Source organism: Egretta garzetta, unplaced genomic scaffold (genome assembly GCF_000687185.1).
Source record: "Egretta garzetta isolate BGI_Z169 unplaced genomic scaffold, ASM68718v1 scaffold435, whole genome shotgun sequence".
NCBI lineage: Eukaryota > Metazoa > Chordata > Aves > Pelecaniformes > Ardeidae > Egretta > Egretta garzetta.
Window position 1 is genome coordinate 486,910 of NW_009259691.1, and position 22,871 is coordinate 509,780.

The 22,871-nt window shown below is 36.2% G+C and overlaps 1 protein-coding gene across 1 annotated transcript in view; it reads left to right on the plus strand.

Moving 5' to 3' along the window:
- EML5 (EMAP like 5) overlaps window positions 1-22,871 on the plus strand; it is a 100,211-nt gene that overhangs the window by 17,250 nt on the left and 60,090 nt on the right. The window contains exons 6-13 of the mRNA XM_035894266.1: window positions 1,144-1,279; window positions 4,158-4,359; window positions 5,476-5,613; window positions 6,388-6,644; window positions 9,271-9,483; window positions 11,339-11,506; window positions 13,362-13,468; window positions 13,832-13,950. Of these exons, the coding sequence (XP_035750159.1) occupies window positions 1,144-1,279; window positions 4,158-4,359; window positions 5,476-5,613; window positions 6,388-6,644; window positions 9,271-9,483; window positions 11,339-11,506; window positions 13,362-13,468; window positions 13,832-13,950 (1,340 nt within the window). The remainder of the gene's footprint in view (window positions 1-1,143; window positions 1,280-4,157; window positions 4,360-5,475; window positions 5,614-6,387; window positions 6,645-9,270; window positions 9,484-11,338; window positions 11,507-13,361; window positions 13,469-13,831; window positions 13,951-22,871) is intronic.

Here is a 22,871-nt window from a genome sequence, read left to right on the forward strand (position 1 = left end):
ATTCTATGATTCTATGATTCTATGATTCTATGATATTGCTTTCACTTTTGGTGTTAATGTGCTTCATTAGTGTAAAATCCAGAACCCCAACCAAAGAAAGTATTGGAACTTTACATTTACTTCTTTACAAAACTTTACAGAACAGTATTATGGAAGATACGTGTCTGTTACTGGCTGTTCTACCTTCTTTTGGACATGAATTACAGAGACAGATGTTCCCTTCCATTGTTTTTAATGCTCTTCTGTTTTATTTTGCCATAGTTGAATGTTAAATGTTTTCAATAAATATAGAACAGGTTTTTTTTAACTTCTCATAGGCTTGGCAGTCAAAGTTGCCCTTTCAGTAGCTTTGCTTACTGAAATGCGTGGTCTAATTCTGAAGATAAGACTAGTGAATTGTGTAGGTACTTTAAAAAAAAGTCTGTATGCTATTTAGATAATGCATCATGTTTACATCCAATATAGTGGCTATATGGATACAGTATCTTTATTTTAATAATAGATATATCATCCTTGCCTGTTAGTTATCCTGCAGAAAACATGTATCAAGTGAGTTAAAGAAAATGCGTTAGGTTTAATTTCCTTTAAAATGAGATTATGGTTTCTTAAGTGGTATAAAGTGATCACTGTTTTTCTTATATTTTGCTTCTAAACTTAAATTTTAAATCAAACTTCCTCGGTGTAAAATGTAAAAAAATCCCTGATGTTTTTTCCCTGGTTGCATAGACACTGAGTAATAGCAGCAAAGGGCCCGGACCAAGCCCAACAGAGATAGTGGAAATCTTCCTGCTCCCATTTGTGAGAGTTGGACCAGGCCCCAAGGCAAGAGGATATGAAACTGCACTTTTTATAGGGATAAGAATCAGCATCACTACGATTGTCAGCAGCAGTATGAAAGAAGTATTGCAACAATTCTCTTATCTTCCTGTTTGTTACTGAATGTGAATTCTGCTCGTTTTGAATATGTTTCCATTTCTGACTCTTTCAGATTTAAAGCTCTTATTAATTGCATATGTTTATGCTATTTTCAACAGTGTAACAGGTAGGAAGACGATCACTACCAGCATGGACAAGAGTTCCACTTCCCATATTGGTATCTCTAATTTGTGTATATTGTTAAAAATAACTTTCTTCTCTCTTTAGGCAGGAATTTTCAGCATGAATGCGTGCGAAGAGGGGTTTGCCACTGGTGGCAGGGATGGCTGTGTTCGCTTGTGGGACTTAAATTTTAAACCAATTACTGTGATTGATCTCAGGGAAACAGACCAGGGATATAAAGGTAAAAAGAAGTTTGTCACTTTTGATATACCAGTAAGGTAGGAAATTTATCAGTGTTTTGAACAAGAAAAGCCTTTAAAAATCCAAAAAGGTTGTTTCATGTATGTTACTGTGAACTATTTGCTAGAAAATAAATTTGGTCGTGCCCACTAGTATGAAGGCCACACAGTCCTTCAAAGATACTGTAAAACATACTGTGAAGTTGTAGACACAGAGATTTAATTTTTTTTCTTTTAAATCAATAAAATGTACAGTTTTTCTGTAGCACAGCAGTTTTTAACAAGGAACAGTAATGCTTTAAGAGAACTTAAAAGATACAGCAAGATATACAATATAATGGAGTACAGAAATTACATTTGCTAGTTATGCAATTTTCATAAAAACTATGTGGAAGTAATCTAGTTTCACAGCCCTTCTAATACTGCTTACCTATGACTTCAGTTAGAGTTTATATCATGCTAAAATTTTACATCTAGCAGTCTATAGCATGTTTTGTCAGTGTTGCTGTAGTGATTCAGGAGAAGAATACCAACATATACTAAAACACTAATGTTACTTACAATATTCCTTTTGTTGACATTTGGTTTTCTTTGCCCTCAGTCACTTTGTTATTTTCTAGTATCTTGCCAAGAATTTGACAATGTGGTAGAATGTCTGATGGCAGCCAGATATTCAGGGTCAAGAAATAATGGATTACAAGTTAAATCTTTGTATTCTGATTTGGCATTCCCACCAAGTTTGTGCAATATTGAAACTAGACAGAATACATTCCATTTTAAATGCCCTGTGGTACAGTGACTGTTATAAATTTAAATTTACGCAGCTGCTGTTTCTCAGCTCTGTTGCATGTAGTTGAAAGCTGCGTTTCATTCCGTTTCATTCTTTCAAACTTGTTCTCTACTCCAGATTGCCTCCTTTACTTTTGATGGAACAGGCTCTTGCCATGAACTTTTTTGGTTCTTCTTGATCACTTCTGGGAACTCCATCCTCATCTTTTTGACTTGTCAAATGCCCATGACAGAGCTAACAGCTTTTTAAAAATCCTATCTTTCATAAATTCATTTTCTGGAATGTTTTTCCTTCAGTCTTTTTTTTCTTATTGTATCCTTTTGAGGAACACCTTTATGCCTGTCCTACTTGTTTTTTTAATTGTGTTTTCTGCTGCTCCTATATCTCACTTCTTGGTAATTTTATCTGTGAACACAAATGCAAGTAATTAGTTGACTCTAGGTATATCTCCAACTAGTCAACGTGTTTTTCAAAATACCTCCCTCCACCATAAGAAGTTCCAAATTACTAAAACAGATGTCTTAATCATCCTTCATCAAAGATTCTGGTTGTTTCTTTATTTTTTAATCACTGTAGACAATATAGCCATGTAATATCCAGATTATAGGGCTAAATGGTAAGGTGGTTATATTCACCAGTGCAGCACAATAGGAACAAATCTGTAAAGTAAAACAGTTGGTGTGGAGGGTTAGAGTAGCACAACATATATGCATTTTGAGGGGTGTTAGCGATAGTCTGGTTCAGTGGACTGAACATTGTATTGCAGTTGGAGCGCACCGAGTGCACTCCTGGAGCACATCTTTCAGTTCTGTTTCACATGGAGGGAGTCTAATTTGTGCATTTGAAGGCTACCTTGTAATGCACAGCATGGTAAGTAGGTGCAATCAGGAGCTTTGCTTTGAAAGCTAGCTTTGTCAGAATTAAAACATCAGTGAAGAGGCACCAGATTGGCCTGCTAACCCACCTATTCACTGCTTCCAAGCCTTGCAGTTTTTTTCCAATGTAAATTTCATAACATAAGGCTCTTCTTTTCCCTCTACATAGTTAAAGTTTTATTTCAGAAGCTCATCAACTCATACCATTACAGTATTCCTTTCTCTCATCTGATAGATATAAATTTGTCTCACATATTAATCCAGAGCAGTTTTTCAAAGATCATTCTTGAGCTACTCTCCACAAAAGTCCATGTTCAGGCAAAGTGAATTAAGTTAGGTATTGCTACCATCTGGTTACCTACACCTGAAATTGGTAAAATTCAGTTGCACTATCAGAATGAAATAAATACAGCCTGTTGTAAAAGGTGCATGTTCTTAAAATTGGGCACCTAAGACTGGGTTCTCGGTGTACAAATGTCCTAGCTTCCATTTTATTATTTTCAACCTTATCTACAAACAAGTGCAGTCTATGAGTGCTCAACTCCATTATAAGCCTGGAAATTAATTCCATTATTAGAAATACATGTTAAATTCCATCGTAAATGCTTTTCATCTCTTTGTTTTTGTTTCAGTTTGATTTACTTTTTTTTTTTTTTTTTTTTCAGTGGGAAAAATAATTCCAGATACTATTAAGATGGTACAATGATTTGCTTTAGGGGGAGCATCTCAGAAACAAGCTGTGGAGAATTGGACTCTCTGACTGTCTTACATATAATCCATGTTCCACAGATGCTTCTGTCACATAATTTAGTTTCATCTAGCTAGTACTAAGGCCTGCGGTTTGATCAGTAATTGTAATTTATGTTGTCTGCTACCTTTGAAATGTAAAGACATTAAATGTGTAATTTCAGATGCAAATGTCAGCATTATCTTTCTCTGACAGACATCTTGTAATATAAGAATTGACTACATGTCCTTTATTAAAATAAGAGTCACATTTTATTTTAGAATTTTTGTAATACTAGGCTTGAAAAGGTAATGTTCCTAAGGACAGTATGTGCTATATGGAATAGATAAAAGGAATAAGTGGAGGAATGAGAGAAGGTATATGGATACTTTTGATGTTTTCTTGCTTTTTATGTTTTGTCATGTGCTACGTTACCTTTGTTTCACAAATTCTCAGGATGTATCTCTCAGTAACAGTCTCTTCTACAGGTCTGTCTGTAAGAAGTGTTTGCTGGAGAGGAGACCATATACTCGTCGGAACACAAGATAGTGAAATTTTTGAAATTGTGGTGCATGAGCGTAATAAGCCTTTCCTGATAATGCAGGGGCACTGTGAAGGAGAGCTGTGGGCTTTGGCTGTCCATCCTACAAAACCACTAGCAATGACTGGAAGTGATGATCGATCAGTCAGGTTAAATCTTGTTTGGTTTTTTGTTTAACTGCCTACAGTTTTATACAAACAGCTCATTTTGTAGATAATCTAATTGAAATATGTACGTTTTAAAAATACTGAAATGTGTCCTTGAAGTGCTTCTGAATCAGTTAAGCTATGCAGGAAGTTAGTGCTCTCCAGTAGTAAAATATAGTGGAAATGTCTATTTCACAAAAATGAAGTGTACAATATTTGAAAAAATTTCATTTAGCCTAACACTGAGCACTCATACACAAGTATCCTGTAAAATGTCTCCTTTTCAGGAGTTATGTTAAGCATTCACAGGTTACAATGAAAAAAATTATAATAAAAATTTACAATTTTTACTCTTGACATATTCGCTTTTTCACATGCTGCAAATTAACTTTTAGCTTGGGAGTTTCATCAGACTTAATGCATGCATAATAGATAGAATCTATATTCTGTGAGAATGCAGTAAATTACTTCCTTTTACAAGTTCATCTTTTTTTGTCAAAACCACCTTTTTTCTTCTTTCTTAGAAATTAAATGTGTTAGCATTTCTGTTAAATATCTTAAGTGTAACATGGTTAAGCAAAACAGCAGTTGAATTATGAATATTGAAATAATGCTCTAGAATTCCAGATATGTCTTGTCAACGACAGATGGTGTAATATATTTTGTAGTAGAAACTTGCGCATTATAAAATTATCTAGTTATATGTAAGGAGTTTGAATAATGACTTGTTAACAGGAAAGGATATGTTTACTGAGCAAAGTCTTTAATTGTTCTTTAATGTTCTTCTTGGCTAAAATGATTAACAAAATAGTGGAATTTTCACAGAGTGGTCTAAAAGTATGTATTATCTTATGTTGTCATTCTTTTTATATTCAGAAAGTTAAACAAAATTAATCAGCCCCTGCATTTTCACATTAGATATTTTCTTGCTAATTTAAATATAAGAATATTCTTTGCTGTATGCAAAATTCACACTTTTGTCTTAGATTTTCCTTGTGGAAAATTATGTTAAAATAGGACACTACCATGTCCAGCATTCTGCAGAAATTTTGGGCTTCATGCTCTCTGTGACACAGCTACAAACCACTCCTTACATTTGTAATTATTACTTCATTTTAGAATTTGGAGTTTAATAGACCATGCTCTGATTGCCCGGTGCAATATGGAGGAACCCATTCGCTGTGCCGCGGTTAGTACTGATGGAATCCATCTCGCTCTTGGAATGAAGGATGGCTCTTTTACTGTGCTTCGAGTAAGGTATGTTACAAAAATTAAAAATAGATACGTTACTAATTCTTTCAAGCGTTTTATCTAATTGCTTTTATAAATTTTGTGTATATTGACACTGTAGTGACTGTACATGAGGGCATCACTTACATTTCTGTTTTAAATTACTGATCTTGAGGGTACTTAAATTTTTTAAGTGTGCTACGTGCAATCATGTTGTTCCATAACAACACATTTGAAAAAGTATATTGGTCTATTTGCAAAGAAGGGCAGTGTTCTAGGAATTGTTTTACTTTAGGTTTTAGCTTTATTAATTATTCTTGAATTATTAAGAAATAAATTTTCATTATTTCCTAAATTGTTTCCATGTGTTGGAATGCTGCTGTTAGCACACCATGCATACAAAGGCAGTGCTGCCTTGTTGCTGTGTTCCCACAGTTTTAAACAGAAAATGAGATTTGTGTCTCATGTCAGTGAAGTTTTCTTCCCTGAGTGAATAAAGATCTGGTAATCTATCTGATTTTTTGTTTGTTTGTTTGTTTGTTTGTTTGTTTTTTTTGTTGTGGACCCAGCTTGAACAGTTCTTTTTATTTGCTTTCCCTCGGCCCAGTGTAGCACCTTCTTGTGTCACTGTTCCCTTCTCTTTTTTTTGGCGATAAAACCCTACCCAATGTGTTATGTTTGCAGATAAGATAGTAAAGTTCACTTCATAATTTCACAATTTTGTCCTTTTTTTTAAACTGGGAACTTGACAGTATGATAAGGCTCTTCTGTACTTATGACATGCTTTCTTTCATACCACAGAGATATGACTGAGGTTGTTCATATCAAAGACAGGAAAGAAGCTATTCATGAACTGAAATATTCACCAGATGGGAATTTCCTAGCTGTTGGTTCCAATGACAGCTCTGTGGATATTTATGGTGTTGTTCAACGATACAAGAAAGTTGGGGAATGTGTTGGATCTTTAAGTTTCATCACCCATATGGATTGGTCTTCAGACAGTAAATACTTACAGACCAATGATGGCAGTGGGAAGAGACTTTTTTACAGGATGCCAAGTAAGATTCTGATTTGCCTTTATGATATTTATTACAGAATGAATGTATAGTAGTTTTGTAAAAACAGCGAAATACAGATCCTGGTTCAAAGTACTGGGTTATAGAGAAATTTTTTTTCTAAGTTCGCATAAATATTTGCTATATTTGAATAAGTACAGCATTTTCTGGTAAAGTTACTTAAATACTTTTATTCTTATGTGTTTACTCTTTATAATGTGTCTTTTAATGGTAAAGATACTGGCTTATAATTTATTTTTTTTCTGAAAACTAAATCTTTGCTTCCACTTTTTTAGAAAAAGAAGAATATTGCATTCAGATTCAATTTTCCAATAGCTTAATAGCTTTGTACTTACTGAGCTTAGGTATTAAATGGATTGTCATTTGCTTGCCCTGTGTGTTTTTTAAAATGTGTGGAAAAATCAGTATGTTGCATCTTGGAAGAGTCATCTTAAAAGAGCTTTTACAGTGAGAAATTCATAATAGATAGAAACAATCAGAATGCAAATGAATTTGGAAGTATAATGGGATTAGGTAAGTGTAGAGAAAATAAGAGTACCTGATATAAGGATGCCAGAATGTTAGGAATTACTGAGTGGAAACAAAAGAAATATTGAGGCTGCGATACATAAATGATTCAATCATACAACCTTCAAAATGAATAAAAATATTAAAATAAAATTTAGCTGGGCAGTCTACTGATAACACAAGTTCAAATACATCTTATCTCTTTTATGGCAGGGGACTATTAAAGAAAATTCGTATATTACATAATCCAAATACAGCTTTCAGATTCAAAGTTTGTGACAACCCCATTACTGTAAATATTTTCAAGACAATACCATCTTGAAAACTTGGCTGAACTGTCCCATTCTCCTGAAACAGTTTTCAGCAAGACAATTTCCTCTGCAGAGGACATATGCACATAGTACGTATATGTTAAAGCTTCAAATTTGAGTAGTCCCGATTACAAAACGTCAAGGGCAGTGTTTGTCACAAGCTTTGACTTGTTTCTTCTGTGTGTATATACTCTTTCCATAGTTTTATTCTATATTTTTCCCACTCACTATATTTGTAGTAAGTATTTATTATCATCACCACTTACTATATTGTCCCTTCATTTGTTATACAATATTTATGCTTTGCACTGTACATTGTTCATAGTCCCATGGAGCTTTTTGTGACTCTTTGCTGAAGCATCTAATTCATTTTATGCACAAGTTTGATTTTGTGCACTGAATGACAGAGAAGATATGTAACAAAAGATAGTGAGAATTTAATTAGACTGTAACGAATACATACACACAGGAGGAGGAATTTTTATATAAGCAGTTTTCAGCCTGGAGTTTCTTGATATATTAGAACGTGGGACTGTGAAAGTTTGTTTATGAAAAAAGTTTAGCAAAGTCAGTGAAGTTAGAGGAATCTCCTAAATATTTTAAAATAATGCTCAGAATCATGTAACACTTGAAACTCCACTAAAGAGTAAGGAACTTACAGATGCCTAATACAAGATCTATAGGACTTAGTCATGGATATAACCAGTATTAGTAGTTATCGTTTACGTGGATTAGTGACTGAAAGACATTACAAGGCAAACCTTGCAAAGGGTGCAGTTATTTCATCAGAGCTGAAGGATCTTCAAACAGGGCACTTGAGTTTCTTTTTGAGGGGTATATAGTACTTGAACATTTCCTTGAGTGTGGGGGTTTTGGGGGGTTTTTGGTTTTAAGTCTTCCTTTCTGATTTATTTGCCTTTTACTTTATCTGTTCTCTATGGCTGTTCTTCACTCTGTTCCGGTCCACTTGAGTTCTCCCTTGCCCTATCCCTCTGTTGAAAACTTACCTCCTTATAGTAGCTGAGGCTGCTCGCCTGTACATCCCATCCCCTCCCACTAGCCAGAATCCTATTAACAGTAAGAAAAGAGGAAAAAACCCAGCCCAGTTGCCTTCAGTTTTGTTACCACTGAAGACTGGGAGGTGAATTGTTGGCAGTGTCCTGCTCGGGTTCTGCAGTTGCACACTCAGTCTGACTCACAACTTTTACATTTGCTTGTATTGGTCTTGTGATGCTCCTGCACTCTTCTTCTGGCTGTTCCTGGAGACACCATATTTGTTAAATGAGCCTTTGATCTGACTCAGTACTTAAGCTCCTACGTGAAACTTTGTGGGATTGGAACAATTTTATTACAGATAAAACTGATGTGAAATAATGTAACAAGGATCTAAGCATAAAATTGGTATTTTCAATTTACAGTGGCCAGGTCTAAATGAGCTATCCAGTTTTTGCTCTAAATAATCCAGGTTTCTAGAATAGTTCAGCAACAGAATTTTTCCAAACTTTATCTTAGAATGGCTACATGTATTTTTTTGATAATAATTTTAAAATAACACAGCCTCAAGCAGGTATCAAGAAATAGTAAAAACTGTGAAGTACCAAACCCATGATCTTCTGTTAAGTAGTCCTGAGAAGCCTTACTACTGATACTGTTGGTCAGGACAGTTTTAGAAGTCAGTTTTTAATTCTGTCTCACTTGGATTTGATTTCTGGAGAATTAAAAAAAAAATTTACATTCTTTAAAATTGCATAAGTGAATACTGAAAAATAACTCTTTATTTTTGTTCTTAGGTGGAAAAGAAGTAACAAACAAGGAGGAACTAAAAGGCGTTCAGTGGGCATCATGGACCTGTGTTTCTGGCCTTGAAGTTAATGGAATCTGGCCCAAATATTCAGATATAAATGATATAAATTCTGTGGATGCAAATTTTATTGGGCAAGTTATGGTTACAGCTGATGATTACGGAATAGTAAAGCTCTTTCGATACCCATGTCTAAGAAAAGGTAGTACCTTTAAGTTCAATTATAAATATATATTTTTTTATCTTTCTTTATTCAAGAAAAAGGTTTCAGAAATCTGAGGTTTTGAAAATTATATGAATGGCCAATGTTTATTCTTAGAAGTTTAGTTTGAACTCAGAGGTGAAAAACAGTAATAGGCTGGTATGTTGACAGCTGTAATAGTATTTTATTTGCATTTTGAATAGGATAGCCGTAAGTTTTACATAAATTTTATTTTGTAGAGTAGTTCCCCCCCTTTTTTTTTTAATACAATTTCATGAGGTGATGCAATATCTACCCTTTTATGAGATACATATCTTTAAGTATTTAATCTTGGTCTTCAAGTAGTTTTCTTCCTTCTGGATCTGTGATGCAGACTTGGGCTAGGAACTAGAAAAAATAACTTTATTGAATTATTAGAGGCAATAAATAAGTGAACAGCGAATTGGTTGTCTAATCAGACAGAGTATGCCACTGTATGCCAGTTGAAGTTTAAAAACTTTCCCAACATATTTTTCCTCAAAATTTTACTAGCAGTAAGAACAAATCTCGTGGAATTTTTAAAACTGAAGCCTACAGCAAGGTATATAATTTTCAAGTTTACTGTTCAGGACTGACTGAAGAGGGGAGAGATGTCTATCTTTTTAGATGAGAATGGCTTCATTTTTTCAGAGCTGTTTGAAGAGGACACCATTCAAGTTGAACTGTAACAATTTATCAATAGCAGAGATCTCTGTCTTCAGGCTGGTAACATGATGATCAGAGAAAGCCTGTGAAATGTTCTCTAGCTTTTAAGAAACTCCTTTTAACTCAGAAAGTTTGCCTGGAGACTAGATCAAATCTCTAAGTTTTGAAAGGGAAAACAAAATGTTGCACCGTTGCATCATTGCAGTTTGCAGCATTGCATGTTTAATGCTGGCTACAACCACGTGACCTTCATGATGGTTCTTAGGATATGTTTTCCAGCAATATGTGCTTAAATAATTTTTTTTTTTTTAAGTGACTGATATTTCCCATTGTTTTTTCAACTCTTTGTAAAAGGTGATATTAAAAAACATTTCATGTCAATCTTTCCAGTTTTATTTTTAAAGTGATAAGGCTTTTCTTGGTACCTGAGGTAATCGAAAAATATGTTCTTGAAAACAGTCTTCTGTTCATTTGAAGGACACTGAATTTGTTTCTTTTAATCCCCTACTTTGCACTAGAATCATAAAACCAAAGAAAAGGCACAAGAATTTGTATAAGGCAATGCTGTTAGGAACTTCCTTTTAGTAACTGATCCAATGATTGTGTTGTAGTAGTAGTTAGTGAAGACATTAACTTGATGTAGTTATACTACTACTACTAAAGATGTGAGGATATGAATTGCTAGAAGTGCTTAGCACTCAAATTGCTCAAACAGTGGGAACCAGTGCTATGAGCACACATATTGGGGGTGTTCTCACAGAGCTAAATATACATCATTTAACATGTAAATAACTACATTTTTTCAGTGTAGAAATAATAATTGGCAATACACTGGTTTGTAAAACATTAAAAAAAAAATAATAATACAGTGAAATTTTAAAAACACTAGTTTTAGTACACCTCATACAGCACTATCATATGCCTTCTCTCTTTGTGTTTGACATGTTAAAGTTGTTATATCCTGGAATCCAAATAAAAAAAATTATCTTAAAAACAGATTAAAATTTGGGAATACTGCAAAAAAGTTGCTGCTATTAATTAAAATATCACTAGTAATTAGAATATCTTAATTAAACTAGTACTTTTTATAAGGGTTGCTAATGTTTTCCTAACGTGCTTCTGAAACATTTATTCCACATATATTTGAAAGAGAGTTTTATTCTTGTTCTAGGAGCAAAGTTTAAAAAATATCTTGGTCATTCTGCTCACGTGACAAATGTCAGATGGTCACACGATCACCAGTGGGTTGTTTCCATTGGGGGAGCTGATCATTCTGTCTTTCAGTGGAAATTTGTCCCTGACCGGAAATTGAAGGATTCGCTTCATATAGCACCCCAAGGTAAGTCATTTATTAAAAAAAAAAAACGGTGAGAGGAGTGGAGGCTGAAAGAGAAGTAAAATTCTTCGGTGCAAGTTAGAAATAAATTTTCAGAATTGTCGGTCTGCACAAAATTTGCAGCTGCCTGAAATACCTGATGGTATTGTCTAATAACTTGCCTCTACCCTGTATGTTCAGTCTAGCAAGACTGTGAAAAAAAATTCACCGTGTTCCCTGTGCAAAGGGAAAATTTAAAAAGTTCAGATCATACATACAAATTTATGAATTCTGCACATATAATTCTTTACTAAATTGACAACAACTGGATGCCCAGATGTCACTGGGAAAAAAAAGATGTATATGCTCATTTGTTTAAAATTTTGAAGTATTTAGATGACAATTTAAGCATTGTAATTGTCTCTTGGTTTGTGGTTTGTTTTGCCTTTTTTTTTTTTTTTTTAAAGCAAACTGTGGGGTTTTAATATTCAGAAAAAAATGTAGATCATATTTCCACCAGTGACTAATACAGCAGTTATTCTCATGACTGAGTTTCCCAAAATCAAACAATTAACAGAGTGCCTCATGTGGAAATTCTTAAAGGAATTTGGAGAGCCCTTTGGGGAAATAATTATATAGACTTTAAATGATATAGGCTGTTTGACCCTTTAATTGCTAAGATCAGATGAAGATGTATCAGTGTGGACCCAGCTAATAGGTAAATGAATGCTGATTCAGTGCTGGCCGCATCAGTGCCAAATGCAGAAAGAAGCAGTAATTCTCTTCGTCTTCTTGATGAAGCCTCCAAAAAGCCTTTAACTGGTTTGATCCTTCATAGTATAAATTAATTTTAAACTAATTATTTCCCATGACCCAAATTTCTCATTAGCTACTGTTGCCCAAGATAAAATTTCTATATATTGTGTTGTTTAGGTTCCTTGTTCCTGGGTATATAACCTTACTTCTGGCTATCCAACAGTATGTGCAACATACCTCTATTTTCTCACACTATTGATAATTGTCCTGTTGATGGCTTTTTGAACTCTGTAATCTGCTACCTTTATCGGTAACAATATTGTTTTCCTCTAGATCGCTGATAAAAATATTAAGTAGTGTATCTCTAAAGGTTGCTCTTCATTGAATATTTCTAGAAACATTTCTTACTGAGCAGTGATTCTCTCTTTGCAATTACATTTTGAGATCTTTTAAAACCCATTTGTGTTCTAGACTGATTTTGTGTCTGGTTTCTTAATGAAAAAATGTGCAACATTCAATGAAAGCTTGCAGAAAGATCCAAATATATTATAATTTATCAGACAGGACATTCTTTTCAGTTTCTGTTGGAATGAAACTCTGTGCTACAACCATATCTGGCCTTCCCCAGATGTAAAACAGGAACATTAAATGACTACTCTTTTTCTTCACAATCACCGAAAATGTTACCCTTTCCTTCCCAAATACGTTCCTAATTTATGTGAAGAATTGCTACTTACATCAGTAGCTCACCTAACCATAACCTTCTCTTTGGAACCCTTTACTTCTCTTGTTAGTTTTCTGCAAGTCTTAGTTTCTGCTTTATACTCAATACTTCATTTTCTTCTTTCTTCCTTTCCTCCTGACATTAATGTTGATGAAATAATTTTAATGGATGAACACTAACTTGCTCCCAAAACCAAACAAAAATTATATACTTACAAGTTGGCTTATTTCTACTGCATCAGCAGAATTGATCCTGTCAGCCTGTCAATTATTAGTAGTTTATGTTGTAGTTAATATAAGCATTGATTATCAAAACAGAAACATGAAACAGTTACTTTAAACAATTTCTGGTTTGTAATTTAGGTTCCTTCATTTTCTGTTTCTGTTTTCTTGGTGGCAGAGAGTCTGGTTGATTCTAATAGTGATGAATCAGATTCAGATCAGTCTGATGTTCCAGAGCTGGACTCTGAAATTGAACAAGAGACACAGATCACCTATCGTCGACAGGTAAAGGCTTTAGTTTTAATGTCTGATAGAATACTTTGCAGGGTTTAAGTTGGTCTTTTGTGAAGACCTGTTGAAATCTGAAAACTGGGGAGACTGAGCAAAACCTTTAGAATTGTTTTTATCTGATGCATTCAAAATATTAAGACACAATAGAGAAAAAAGTGATTATGTGTATTCCTAGCATGTTCTATTAGAGTTTGTTGTAATTTAAAAACAAGTTGCACTATACAATAACCAGCTGCAGTTATTTGAGATTTTTTCAGTGATGTCAGTATAACATTTTTGTGGGTGATAACTGTAGCTGAACTCTCAGAAACATGCTCTTATGAATCTCTTAATTTATAAGTGTGCTCTTTCTTAAAGGTTTACAAAGAAGATCTACCTCAGCTTAAAGAGCAATGCAAAGAAAAAAGAAAAAGCGCAGCTTCTAAGAGACGAGAGCGAGCTCCAGGGAACAGTATAAGATTACATTTTGTTCATGGGTATGAAAACTAGGAATCTTTAAAATATACAAGCAGACTGTTTGTGTTTTGTAGATTGGTGTTTATAATTTAATAATCTGATGAAAGACTTCTAGGTCAGTTGCTTTGTGATTTACTGTTTTTAATTATTTATGTAAAAATAAATTTACACTAAATTAATACAAAGCTTTGATGCTAAGCTAGACTAATTCTGAACATGAATTCTGAAGTGAATTTGCACTGAAACTTTAGCTGATACTTATTATTTGAATAGAGGTGACTAAATATAATATTTGGCTATCACCCGTATTTTTCAGTATCTGGAAAGTAATAGTTCTCTTTGGTGTATTATTTTGGAAGCTATGACAGAAATTTGCTGTAATTGAAGATGACTGGGTTCTAACAGTGGTGTTTCTAACAGTGTTTTATTAAAAAAAATATATTAATTGTTTGTACCTAATCTGAAACAATTTACACATTCCTCTCAGTTTAGGAATTAAATTTAATTCTTAATAGGTCCTGTAAGTGTGTTAAAATTCAGTTTCATTCTCTTTTTGATGCTAATTTGAGTAACAGTTATTTTCAGATGTATCCTTGAAAACTTATGATTTCGTCTTTAGGATTGCTATTCTCTCATAACTCTTCATAAGTGAAGACTTTTTCATCAGGACAAAGATGTGGTGTTTTAAAGCAAACTGGCAGTAGATGTTACTACATTAGAATAATGATCAGAAATACAAATTCCCTTGATACAAAGCAAACCCAAAGCCTTTATTAAATTAAGGCATTGGAAATCAGGCAATATTGTGTTTTCCTTTCAAAACATACCTCCTTGCGGGAATAAAACTTCTTTTTAGAGATTACTAAATGCAGAGATAAGTTACTGTCTATCTTTATAATGACACTTAAACAATTTTAGAAGGTCTCCACATGGAATGCTTAATAAATTAATTGGCTAAGCACAGTTAATCATTCAAGTTGGCAATTTTGTCTGTAGTAGACATGGAGTCTGAGGAATAGCTTTGGATATAATGACAACTGGGAAGCTTGGTACAGAGTTCTTTTTTTTTTATTTCTATTTTTGACGCTCCAGAATTCTCAGTTGAAGATTTTTATATCTGCGTAGAAAATGCATTAAGGCCGGTAGCTGTATGTAGTCTTTAAAATTTGGTCTAAGAATCAAACCAAATGATCCTGAAGAAGATATAGCGCAAGCAAGGGCCCTGGATCTTTGGGATTATTGTTATTTCCTTCACAACAGAAGTGAAGCTTGACCAGAATATCAAGGAATGACCAGAAGTAGAATGTCCAGTTGAGTTCTGTCTGGTTACCCAATGGGCATCAAGGAAACTAATGAAGAATCCATGCTGAACAACAGATTTTTCTCAATGTCCAAGCTGTTAACTTTAAAGTGACCCACATCCAAGTGAGTAATAGGCATATTCTCTGATTCAGGAAGTCTGCTTTGCTTCATCTTTCTTTAGCTGCAATGGAAATGTCTTGGATGTTCCTTGAAAGTGTAAAAAGTGGTGCTTTTTTGAACTAGGGGAATAGGAAGCTCTTTTTCCTTTCTTTGTTTTTGAGCACGTTAGTTTTGTGTTTTGAATTTGTCAACTGCCTTGAAAGATGAACTTTAAAAAATCTCTTCATATCCTGTAAGAAATCTTCTAAACCTCTGGTTACTTCCTGTTTTGGAAGGGGATAAAAACGGTAATGCTGAGAACGTGAGCCAGCCACTGACTAGTATGGATGAGAAAGCAACTTCTATTAACAGTTTAATATTAAAGAGCATCTTTCTCTAAGAGATCTGATGCAGTCATGATCAGAAACATGTTTTTAGTGGTGTACTAGTTCAGCCTCTTTTTGACTATTCCTGTATTTTCTTTCTGCCATGTCTTTGACAATGATGGTGGTTCAGAAACATAGAAAGGATGCATCTTTTGAGCTATTCAGAGGAACTCCTTTCTCAGACTCAATGCTTATAATATTTTCTTTTTGCTGGCAGGGAATAAGGTTGCAAATATAATACTTATGTCCTGTAATCTCTCAAAGCTATGCTGCTGATATCAGAAGAATGGTATTTTCTTTTTTTTAATATTCAGAGGATTTAAGGAAAATCTAGTTTGAGTTTCAGGATATTCATCGAACTGACCTTATCATAAGATGAAATTTGGTTACAGTTTCAAGCTGACACGGCATTTCTCATGCTCTTAAATGAGAGTCTTATAACACCTTGCATGGATTCCTACCAGAGGGTTACCAATACCTACAAATAGCATCTGAAGGGAGTAGGCTATAAGTGGGTCCTGTTGAGAAAACACTGTTGCCATGCAGAAGTATTAAAAAAAAAAAAAGCAAACCCCAAAATCTCTACCTTTGTGCTAAAGACTCTGACCTCAACCCTGTTTATTTTGACATTTGGTTCTTCTGGAGATTTTGGGGCGAGGGTTGCACTACATTTGGAAATTTCCCATATATACTTTGAAGACTAACATACAAATTTTGAAACACTGACAGCATCAGATCAAATATGGACGTTGACTCTTTTCCCAGAGAGGACGCTACTTGTGAATATGCCCCTTAGTTGGCTATAGACGTTTAACTTGCAGCTGTGGGTAGGATCCAGCTTCAGGTTAAAGAATTTACAGTTGGGTGCCTAAAAGTAGGTTGTTTTATGTGTGTATCTAAACTAATGTCACAGTCAATGGAGATCCAGTCAGTAGTCAGTGGATCATAAGGAGTGATTTGGCTCAAGTAAAATTAAATGCTGACTGGTTGGTCAGCTGAGTAGCCCTGCAGGTTCCATTGACTGTATTGACTAGAACACTCTTGATTAAAATATAGGTGTTAATATATCTAACACATATGTGAATACCTATGTTTACATGTCTTAATCTCAAAACTGAATCCAGTCCCTGCTTGTCATGACTTTGGTAATGGCAATTAAATTACTGTCATATTAACTTGAACCCATCCTGGATTGATGGTTTGATTAGCTGTTGCTGAAGACCACTTGAAAACATCAGCTGCTGGAGAATGCAGTGTTATGTTTGTTGTGCCTTGGCATATATTACCCAGTAACTATGATGGAAAGCTTGCTTTCACTATTGTTTAGTTTCTAGTTGCTAATCAAGATGCCTTGTAAATTACTTCTGTGGTTTGCTTTCTGCGTGTGAAGAAATTGTTTCTCTTCTTGCTGTTTCTGAGATTAGCTAATTATCTCAGTTGTAAATTTGTTTGATAATATGGAGATATAAGTATTTTGGAACTGTGTAGCATATTCTCAGGGAATGATCTTCTACACTGAAACATGCTGCTTTTCATCTCAGCTTGGACTGTCTAAGCCCATCACTTTGTCATCCTGGTGAAAAGTACCTATATAATCAGGGAGTTAGTAAACTGGCATGTGGGAAAGGCCAGGTGTGTTTAACTGGGTTACAAAATGGTTTTATTTGCAATGCTTGATATTTTGGCAAAATATGTTTTATTTTATTTGTAAACAACTGGTTGTACACCCCCCCCCCTTTTTTTTTTTAAATAACCGGAGGAAGTGAACTAAAATCCATACTTCTGATCATAAAATTTATAGATAGGAGTAGTAAGAACTATTTTCCTGCATCCTAGATACATTTTGGATGTTTTGGGTAGTCCTGTGATACATGGTATTAATGTACTAAGTTTCGCTGTGCTTCAGTTAGGGTATATAGGCAACTGTTTGAGCTGGGAAAATTCTGAATTTCTGGGTTGCAGGTAGGTAGAAGGATCTGAGACCCTTTTGCTGCCTTAAGGACTTTTATAGGTAACTGCTAAGCTTATAAGAAATTGCTCAATGTCCAGTATTTCTAAAGCATCTTTCACCGTACATATTTTTGTAACTTTTTGAAATATTCTCATTTAGGGTGCACGCTCAGCATTTTTTTTTGTTTTGTTTTGTTGTTATTCTGCACTTGCAAAGGAAATCCAGTATTTTTAACAGAGCACAGTGCAGAGTGAAACACAGGAAAATGATGCCTAAGCAGCCATAGGTACAGGCACTGTGCCTGCCTTTATAATCCCTGCCCCTCGCTGGTCCTTGTCGTGTCCTTAAACTGTTGATGCTGGATGCTGTGGTACGTTATTTTTGTTTTCTTTCTTCATAGTTACTGCAGGTCCTTGTATATTCTGTCCCTTTAAAAAAATATTGGCTGGACATCAAAGAAGGTTGCAAGCAGGCAGCACTTTGTGTCAGGCAGAAACCAGCTTCAAAACATCCGCACATGTTGCTGCTGGGGAAAGTTGTTAGTGAAGGATATGGGTGGAGGGAGAGCGAAGCATGACTGAAGAGTCTGCACCTGTATTGTGAGTCTAAAGTGTTGGTCACTTTGAGAAGAGCAGGGAGCAGACATATAGCTTAGCCTCGGACCTAACGGAAAGAGAGATTTTTCTAGAGACCTTGAAGGGACAGTAACTCAGGAGACACTGAAAAGTTGCTGGCCTGGTACCACACCTGAATTTAAGAACCTGCCTGTGAGTACCAATCTAAGCAGTGGGTTGGAGGGAGACTTATTTAAAAGCTTTTATTTCTGTGCTGTCACAGTTTTTGCTGGTTTAAGAAGTTCACTTTGCTTGTTCATCATCTAGTGAGACACAGCTTTGGACAATACAAAACTGGGAGGAGTGGCTGGTACACCAGACGGCTGTGCTGCCATCGAGAGGAACCTGGACAGGCTAGAGAACTCGGCAGGGAGGAATCTCATGAACTTCAAAAAGGAAATGCAACCTCCTGCATCTGGGGAGGAATGGACCTGGACCATTTGCTGGTCTGTTTAAGAAGTTTGTGAGATGATTTTAGCAATTTTTTTTTTTCTTAAACGCATATGATGTGACATAAATATCATTTTGTGTAGTATAGGTGAGCCAACAGAAATACAGCATGTTCAAACCTAGTCCAGGTATGTGCTGTGGTAATGCATAGGTCTAGTATTTGTGAACATGGATCCATGGCTGGAGTTTTTGGAATAGTGTTCATTAAGCTAAAGTTGGGCAGCTGCCTTAAAGATTTATTACTTGACCAGCGCATATGGTTGCACTGTGTACTCAAGGAAAACTATATATAATTTTATGAAAGACTTTTCTACCCGGACTGCATAATTTCCCTGTCATTCAAACCTCTTAAGTGTCTCATATGCAGTAATTGTCTTAATGCTATCCCATTCATTTTCTTTATGACACTTACTGGTATATGTGATAATTTAAAGACCTGCACTGTTGTAAAAAGATCCTACACTTGTTCTCTTCTTAAAAATAATGTAATTTGCTCTGATGATACATGCTTTTAATTAAGCAAAAAAATTAATATCATGAGAAGTGTAACACAGATATTAGAGATTTCTGTTAGTTTGCAGTTGTTGCTGATGAAAGTTTAGTAATTTTGTTTGCCAAGAATGACTTGCTGATCATCTTCACAGCTTTTTTTCCCAACTACTTCAATTAGAAGTCAGGTGCAAAAATACTTAGGTAGAGCTTTATGATTCCTAAATAAAGATAATTCATGGCCAATTCAAACACATGCAAGTGTCACTCCCTTCCTGTAAGTTTAAGTATATATTTAGAAATGTAATCAGATTTTGCCTGCATCTTTGTAAAATAATTAAAAAGTTGATTTAGTGACAATCTGCCAGAACAGAAGAAGGAACAGAAAGAGGTTAGCTAGGAAATTAACAGTATGGAAACAGGATGTGTCAGGAGTATAGGGAGTATTCTTTATACCAGAAGAAAGGAAGGAATGATTTTAAGTTATGCATTTTTAAATGTTATCTCCATTGACTGCCAAGGATGGCATTATTAAAAACAATAATTTAGGACTGGCATGTTTGTTTAGTATTTTTTAGGTTTCTGAGCCTCTTAAAATACTTCTGAAAGTAGGACCCTAGTCTTTTTGAAAATGCCACCTTTGGTTTCTGTGGGGTACTGAATCTTAATCACACCTAGAAAGAAATCTGTATACTGTGATAGTGCATAGAGACCACAGTTTGGAATTGGCCTACTTGTGCCAGTTGCTCTATCAGTACAGAAAGGAGACAGGTTTTCCTTCAAAAAAGAAAACTGATCTGGAAGAAAATTTATTAATTTCTTTTCTGTTAGCAAGTTTCCAGAAACTTTCAGTTTTATGATATCTGTGTGTTGTGGTTTAACCTGACAGGCAGCTAAACACCACACAGCCATTCGCTCACTCCCAAACCCCCCGAGGGGGGGGGGGGAGAGAAGTGGGGGGGGGGGGAAAGTAAAATTCATGGGTTGAGATAAAGACAATTTAATAGGACAGAAAAGGAAGGGAAAATAATAATAATAATGGTAATGGTAAAAGAATATACAAAACATCATTGCACTTTGCTTGGCTTCATCAAAGTTCATTGTTAATTAGTCTAGGTGGTTCTTGTACTATAGTACCGTTGGTATGGCATATAGCCACCATAGAAGTGATGATATCCAGTATTATATAGCAATTAACATCATATTGTTCAGTGCGTTGGCTATTCTCAACCAAAATCAAATCCCCTTGAGGTACACACTGGACTTCCCCATTCTCCTGCATTACCCACCAAGTGCACCCAGGTCCTTGAGCAAAAGCAATCCCACAAATGGGTTTTCCTTTGCCCGAGGCAGGAATAACCCAGACTGTCTTCCCCAGCATTTTTTTTTATGTGCACTACAGGGAATTTATACCTCTCTATAGCACGTAAGAGTTTTGATTGGGCAGGGCCAGCCCAACTGGCAGATCCCCTAGTGTTGACTAACCGGGTGGCTTTTGTTAAATGTGTATCCCAACATTTGAATGTCCCAGCACCCGTTGCTCTCAGTGTGGTCTTTAATAGCCCATCATACTGTTTGATTTTCCCAGAGGCTGGTGCATGATAGGGGATGTGACGTACCCACTCAGTGCTATGCTCTTTGGCCCAGGTGTCTATGAGGCTGTTTTGGAAATGAGTCCTGTTGTCCGGCTCAATTCTTTCTGGGGTGCCATGTCACCACAGGACTTGCTTTTCAAGACCCACGATACTGTTCCGGGCGGTGGCATGGGGCATGGGATGTGTTTCTAGCCATCTGGTGGTGGCTTCCACCACGGTGAGCACATAGCGGGTTTGTGGGAGTGTGATATAATCAATCTTCAAGGCCTCCCCATATTTATATTTCAGCCACTGTCCTCCATACCAGCGAGGCTTTAACTGCTTGGCTTGTTTGATTGCAGCGCATGTTTCACATTCATGGACAACCTGTGCAATAGCGTCCATGGTCAAGTCCGCCCATTGGTCATGAGCTCATATGTTTGTTGCATCTTTTCCTTGATGGCCTGAGGTATTGTGGGCCCATGGAGCTATAAATAATTCACCCTTGTGTTGCCAGTCACCTGACGTACATCCATCTTAGCAGCCTGATCCACCTGCTGGTTGTTTTGATGTTCTTCAGTGGTCTGATTCTTGGGTACGTGATGTACTTTTACAGCCAGGTTCTCTAGCTGGGCATCAATATCTTGCCACAGTGTGGCAGCCCAGACGGGTTTGCCTTTGCGCTGCCAGTTGCTCTGCTTCCATTTCTGCAACCACCCCCACAGGGCATTTGCCCCCATCCATGAGTCAGTATAAAATACTGGCCATTTTTCTCTTTCAGCAATATCTAAAGCCAGCTGGATGGCCTTTACTTCTGCAAATTGGCTCAATTCTCCTTCAGCAGTTTCTACAACTTGTCTTATAGGACTCCATACAGCAGCCTTCTACCTCCAATGCTTTCCTACAAGACGGCAAGACCCCCCAGTGAACAGGACATAATGGTTTCTTATTTTCTGGTAGTTTATTATACAGTGGGGCCTCCTCAGCACGTGTCACCTCGTCATATCCCCAACTCCAAAACCCTAGGGGTCGGCCTCAAGTCTCCCCTGGTGCTTTCTGCAAGAGGCTCCAGGTAGGGCCATTCTCCCCAGCTGTAGTGTAGAGCACATTTTTTACACCTTGTCCTGACCAGACTGGCACAAGGGCTATCACATGAACTATAGCCTGTTTAATTTGTTCAAAGGCTTGTTGTTGCTCAGGGCCCCATTTGAAATCATTCTTCTCCCAGGTCACTTGATAGAGGGGCCCTACAATCTGACTGTAATTTGGAATATGTATTCTCCAAAACCCCATAATGCCTAAGAAAGCTTGTGTTTCCTTTTTGCTAGCTGGTGGAGACATAGCTGTTATTTTGTTGATCACGTCCATTGGAATTTGACAAAGTCCATCTTGCCATTTTATTCCTGAAAACTGGATCTCCTATGCACGTCCCTTGACCTTACTTTGTTTTATGGTAAAACCAGCTTTCAGAAGGTTTTGGACTATTTTCTTCCCTTTCTCAAAAGCTTCTTCTGCTGCGTTGCTCCACACGATGATGTGGTCTGGAGCCTTACCCTGTTCCAGTGCAGTCTGGATCAGTCCATGGAAAATGGTAGGACTGTGTTTCCACCCCTGGGATGAATCAGTTCTGGGTGTACTGGATGCCCCTCCAAGTTAAAGCAAACTGTGTCCTGTTCTCTGCTGCCATAGGGATAAAGGAAAACACATTAGTGATATCAATTGTGGCACACCACTTGGCTGCCTTTGACTCCAGTTCGTATTGAAGTTCTAGCATGTCCAGTGTGGCGTCACTTGGCATGACTTCATTCAGGCCACAATAGTCTACTGTCAGTCTCGACTCTCCATTAGACTTTCACACTGGCCATATGGAACTGCTAAAGGGTGAGCGAGTCTTGCCAACCACTTCTTGTCTCTCCAGTCAACAAATCAGCTTATGGATGGGAACCAGCATGTCTCGATTGGTGCGATATTGCCGCCAGTGCACCGTTGTGGTAGTGATCAGCACCTGTTGTTCTTTGACCCTCAGCAACCCCACCACAGAAGGGTCCTCAGAGACTGGGCAAGGAAGCCAGGTGC